At 33.6% G+C, this 6,423-nt stretch overlaps 1 protein-coding gene across 1 annotated transcript; it reads right to left on the reverse strand.

Moving 5' to 3' along the window:
* LOC140004677 (secreted RxLR effector protein 161-like) lies at nt 1–669 on the reverse strand. The gene has a single exon (XM_072044812.1). It carries the CDS (start codon nt 667–669, stop codon nt 1–3), a length of 669 nt encoding a protein of 222 aa, XP_071900913.1.
* Between the last annotated feature and the right edge of the window lie 5,754 nt (nt 670–6,423).

Here is a 6,423-nt window from a genome sequence, read left to right on the forward strand (position 1 = left end):
CTACTTTACGACATCATATCTCAATCTCATGTGTTGACTTTTACAATTATAAGATTTATTTTTTGCTATGGCAATCGCTGCTTGACAGTCACAATGTATGGACACAGGAGGCAACAAATCCTTAGTTGAAGGAATATTAGCTAAGAAATTTCTCAACCACTCGGCCTCAGTCCCTGTCAGTTCCAGAGCTACAAACTCTGACTCCATTGTTGATCTAGCAATGATTGTCTGTCTAGCAGATTTCCATGCTATTGCATCACCACCAAGGGTGAACACATAACCACTAGTGGATTTCGTATCATTTGAATCAGATATCCAATTAGCATCACTGTAACCCTCTAATACAGTGGGAAATCCACTATACAGGATACCAAAATTCAAGGTACCTCTCAAATATTTCATTAGTCTGACTAATGCAAACCAATGCTCACGGTTGGGGTTATGGGTATATCTACTCAGTCGACATACAGCATAAGCTATATCAGGTCTAGTGAAATTCATCAGATGCATCAGACTCCCAATAATCTGAGCATATTTAGACTGAGCAATTGGGTCACCATTATTTTTCTTTAATTGAGTGTTAGCATCATAAGGAGTACTCACAGGTGTCACATCATAATTTTCAAACTTCCTAAGAAGTCTCTCTGTATAATGTTCTTGTGACAACATTATACCATCACCTTTCCTTATGATTTTAACACCCAATATTATTTTGGCTTCACCCAAATCTTTTATATCAAAATTAGAAGACAAAAAATATTTAGTACTATTTACAATATCTAGACTAGTACCAAATATAAGCATGTCATCCACATATAAACTGATTATCACATATTGATCATTTATAATTTTGAAATATACACATTTATCCACTTCTACAGACGAGAATCCATCTTTTATCAAGACTTGATCAAATTTCTCATGCCACTGTTTAGGAGCTTGTTTTAGACCATAAAGAGATTTAATTAGTTTGCAAACCTTATTTTCTTGTCCAGATACAATACATCCCTCAGGTTGAAACATATAAATTTCTTCTTCTAAATCACCATTTAAAAAGGTTGTTTTGACATCCATTTGATGAATAACAAGTTTATGTATAGAAGCTAAAGCAAATAAAACTCGAATAGACGCAATTCTAGTTACTGGTGCAAATGTATCAAAATAATCAATATTTTGTTTTTGAGAAAATCCTTTTGCTACTAAACGAGCTTTGTACTTTTCTATAGAGCCATCAGAGTTATATTTTCTTTTAAAAATCCATTTGCAACCAATAGGTTTTGTACCAGGAGGTAAGTCTACCAAAATCCAAGTTTTATTTGACAAGATAGAATCAATTTCAGATTTAATTGCTTCTTTCCAAAATTTACACTCAGGAGAAGAAATAGCATCGGAGTATGTTAAAGGATCATTATCAACAAGAAAGGTTTGGAAATCATTTCCAAATGAAAATTCTTTTCTTGGCCTTTTTCTCCTTCTTAATTCCTCAATTGGAATAATTTCCTTATTTATTTCAACAGGTGCATGAGAAATTTTACTAGACAGTGAAAAAATATGTTCAAAAAATTCTGCATTCTTTGTCTCAATAATTGTATTACAATCAAGTATATCACTTCTTAACACAAGAAATCTATATGCAGCACTATGTTCAGCATATCCAATAAACATACAATCAGAAGTTTTAGAACCTATTTTCCTTTTCTTAGGTTCAGGCAATAAGACTTTAGCAAGACACCCCCAAACTTTTAAATATTTCAAATTTGGTTTATAATTTTTCCATAGCTTATAAGGTGTTTTGCCAGTCTTTTTATGTGGGATTCTATTTTGTAAGTGACATGCAGATAATATAGCTTCTCCCCATAAATTATCTGGAGCATGAGAACTAATTAACATAGAGTTCATCATTTCTTTTAACGTTCTATTTTTTCTTTCAGCTACTCCATTAGATTCTGGTGAATAAGGTGGAGTTATTTCATGTATTATGTCTTCCTGTTCACAAAGGTTATCTAAAGTTAAATATTCTCCACCCCTATCTGATCTAATTCTTTTTATCCTTTTATTAAGTTGATTTTCTACTTCAGACTTATAGGATAAAAAGGCATTATAAGTATCATCTTTATTTCTAAGTAAATAAACTTTGGTATATCTAGAATAGTCATCTATAAAGGTGACATAATACTTTTTCCCACCTCTAGTCATTGTTTGTTTTAAATAACCTAAATCAGTATGAATTAAATTTAATAACTCAGTTTCTCTATGGACATTTATACAACTTTTCTTTGTTATTTTAGCTTCTGCACATATTTCACATTTGTCCATATTATCATTAATACCAGAAATTAGGCCACATGATTGCATTTTCTTTATATAACCAATATTAACATGTCCTAATCTAGCATGCCATAAAGAAATGGAATCAACAATATAAGCAGAAGAAGATGCATTTTCATTTATCACATTGGAAATATTAAGTACAAAAAGTCCCTGATTACAATAGCCTTTCCCAACAAACACATTATTTCTTGTCATTATAATCTTATCAGATTCGAATGACACTTTCACCCCAACTTTTCCAAGCAAAGCCACAGAAACAAGATTTGCCCGAATATTTGGAACATGCAGCACATCATTAAGAGCCAAAGTATTTCCTGAAGTGAGTTTCAATAGTACTTTGCCCTTACCCAGAACTTTAGCAGTTCGTGAGTCTGCAAGGTAGACTACTTTTTTATCATCCCCTATTGAAGTATAGGGAAAAACGCTTCTCGATTTGCACATATGTGCCGAGTAGCTCCAGAGTCTACCAACAATTCTTTAACATTAGCTGCAATGTTCACTTGAGAGATGACTGCAGCAATTATTTCATCTCCTTTAGTTAAATTAACCTTAGGAGGATTACCATTTGTTTTGTCACCTTTATTGCATCTATACAGGGCAGCATAATGTTCTGATTTTCTATAATAATGGCAATTGCCTTTCTTTTTCTTAAAGTTGGGAATATTAGGCTTGTAATTGGGATTTTTTGGTCTATTATACTGGGACTTATTGGCTTGCACATAACTACAATACACATCAAATAATTCATTTAAAAGTGTTTGTAAAATAGTATTTTGACATGCCTTATTGGCATATTGCCATGACTCTTGTATCTTGACATCTATGGTGGCAGCAGGTTGAGATTCTGTCTGTGCATAGGCCACTCCATGTATGTCGAGTAGAGAGTAGACACGTTCTTGCCACCTTTTGAAGTTTTCGTCAACAAAAACCTTAATTCTAGAGACGTCAGGAAATGGCTTCGCAAAAGGTAGTGTCACTGCAACAGTTGCTGATGAAGACTGTAGGGTGCTAACATTGTCAGATGCCCTAGTTTCTTAGATTTTTGGATAAATAGCTACAACAATGTTAACACTATCTGCTTGAGTCGTGCGTAGCACTGTCCTAAGAAACTATTTCATGAAATTGAAATGTTTCTCCAGAATTAAACAAGCCTTCTTCTAATTGTTGCTAACAAGAAAGACAAGATTTCTTCTTGTTGCAAACTAGAAGGACCAGAACTAGCAAATTAAAACCAACAGATATATATAAAAGACAAGAAGATGAGAACAGAATTATCAATAGGATATCAACTAACAAAAATAAAAGAGAGAAAGAGAGAGAAAGAGCAGCTCTCAAAAGATATCAACTGAAGTTGTTGGGGTGATTTTCTGAGGAGGGAATGGATCCTATTTATAGATTTTAGAGTGAGGTGCAACCCTTCCCACTTCCGATGTGGGACAAAAGATTGCAACTCTTCTCACTTCTCAATGTGGGACAAAGAAAATAATACTTCTCATTTTTCGATGTGGGACAAAGAATATTTTTGAAATACTATATATTTTACAACATTGTTGGATAAATGGCTACAACAATATTAACACTATCTGCTTGAGTCGTGCGTAGCACTGTCCTAAGAAACTATTTCATGAAATTGAAATATTTTCCCAGGATTAAACAAGCCTTCTTCTATTTATTGCAAACAAGAAAGACAAACTTTCTACTTGTTGCAAACTAGAAGGACCAGAACAAGCAAATTAAAACCAGCAGATATATAAAAATGAGAATAGAATTATCAGAAAAATATCAACTAACAAAAATAAAAGAGAGAGAGAGGGGGAGAGAGAGAGCAGCTATCAAAAGATATCAACTGAAGCTGCTGGGGTGATTTTCTGAGGAAAGAATGGATCCTATTTATAGATTTTAGAGTGAGGTGCAACCTTTCTCACTTCCGATGTGGGACAAAAGACTGCAACTCTTCTCACTTCTCAATGTGGGATAGAGAAAATAATACTTCTCATTTTTCGATGTGGGACAAAGAATATTTTTGAAATACTATATATTTTACAACAATCTCCCTCCTATTTCAAAAAAATTCTTTGGATAAAGGAAGAATTTTAAAAATACTCTGCTGGATTTGGTTGAAATGTAATTAGATTGGTGTCTTTTGGACTATGAACCAAACATAGATTGATAAAACATGATCTACAGAATTATTGGTGAAATATAAATTTCTATGAACCAATAACTCTTGATGTATGACAGAAATTTTATCAATCACATTACAACCCATAATTTGCTGTTAACGCGATTTTACGCTTTTTGGCCGTGCGCCTGCCTAGTTATTCATGAGAGCTCTAAAGATTTGACCAATGAATCTTATAGGAGCGGCCCCACTCCACTCTCATATTGGTGAATTCATCAAGTGTGTATTGCTTTAACTACACCTCCCTAATGGGATATGAATTCATTAAGAGTTTTAACTCATCCTCACAATTACTCAAAGCACTTATCTCTGGAGGGACTTAAATTGAAGTGCTTTACCATCAATATTGACTTGTTATTACCCATATGAACCTACTTCATGGGATCACCAATCACATAGGTTGGGTTACCGTCTCTATTGATAATTTGTTGGTCGAAGTCCCATTTCTTTCGTAGTTTGAAGAATCAATTTTCTTCCTACGGGTTTAGTCAGAGGATCGGCCAAATTCAACTCTGACTTTACATAATCAATGGAAATAATTCCATCTCTAAGCAGCTGCGTTACGACATCATGTCTCAATCTCATGTGTCGACTTTTACAATTATACGATTTATTTTTAGCTATGGCAATCGCTGCTTGACAGTCACAATGTATGGACACAGGAGGCAACAAATCCTTAGTTGAAGGAATATTAGCTAAGAAATTTCTCAACCACTCGGCCTCAGTCCCTGTCAGTTCCAGAGCTACAAACTCTGACTCCATTGTTGATCTAGCAATGATTGTCTGTCTAGCAGATTTCCATGCTATTGCACCACCACCATGGGTGAACACATAACCACTAGTGGATTTCGTATCATTTGAATCAGAGATCCAATTAGCATCACTGTAACCCTCTAATACAGTGGAAAATCCACTATACAGGATACCAAAATTCAAGGTACCTCTCAAATATTTCATTAGTCTGACTAATGCAAACCAATGCTCACGGTTGGGATTATGGGTATATCTACTCAGTCGACATACAGCATAAGCTATATCAGGTCTAGTGAAATTCATCCGATGCATCAGACTCCCAATAATGTGAGCATATTTAGACTGAGCAATTGGGTCACCATTATTTTTCTTTAATTGAGTGTTAGCATCATAAAGAGTACTCACAGGTGTCACATCATAATTTTCAAACTTCCTAAGAAGTCTCTCTGTATAATGTTCTTGTGACAACATTATACCATCACCTTTCCTTACGATTTTAACACCCAATATTATTTTGGCTTCACCCAAATCTTTCATATCAAAATTAGAAGACAAAAAATATTTAATACTATTTACAATATCTAGATTAGTACCAAATATAAGCATGTCATCCACATATAAACTGATTATCACATATTGATCATTTATAATTTTGAAATAAACACATTTATCCATTTCTACAGACGAGAATCCATCTTTTATCAAGACTTGATCAAATTTCTCATGCCACTGTTTAGGAGCTTGTTTTAGACCATAAAGAGATTTAATTAGTTTGCAAACATTATTTTCTTGTCCAGATACAATACATCCCTCAGGTTGAAACATATAAATTTCTTCTTCTAAATCACCATTTAAAAAGACTGTTTTGACATCCATTTGATGAATAACAAGTTTATGGATAGAAGCTAAAGCAAATAAAACTCGAATAGACGCAATTCTAGTTACTGGTGCAAATGTATCAAAATAATCAATATTTTGTTTTTGAGAAAATCCTTTTGCTACTAAACGAGATTTGTACTTTTCTATAGAGCCATCAGAGTTATATTTTCTTTTAAAAATCCATTTACAACCAATAGGTTTTGCACCAGGAGGTAAGTCTACCAAAATCCAAGTTTTATTTGACAAGATAGAATCAATTTCAGATTTAATTGCTTCTT

Source organism: Coffea arabica, chromosome 4c, assembly GCF_036785885.1.
Source record: "Coffea arabica cultivar ET-39 chromosome 4c, Coffea Arabica ET-39 HiFi, whole genome shotgun sequence".
NCBI classification, from domain to species: domain Eukaryota; kingdom Viridiplantae; phylum Streptophyta; class Magnoliopsida; order Gentianales; family Rubiaceae; genus Coffea; species Coffea arabica.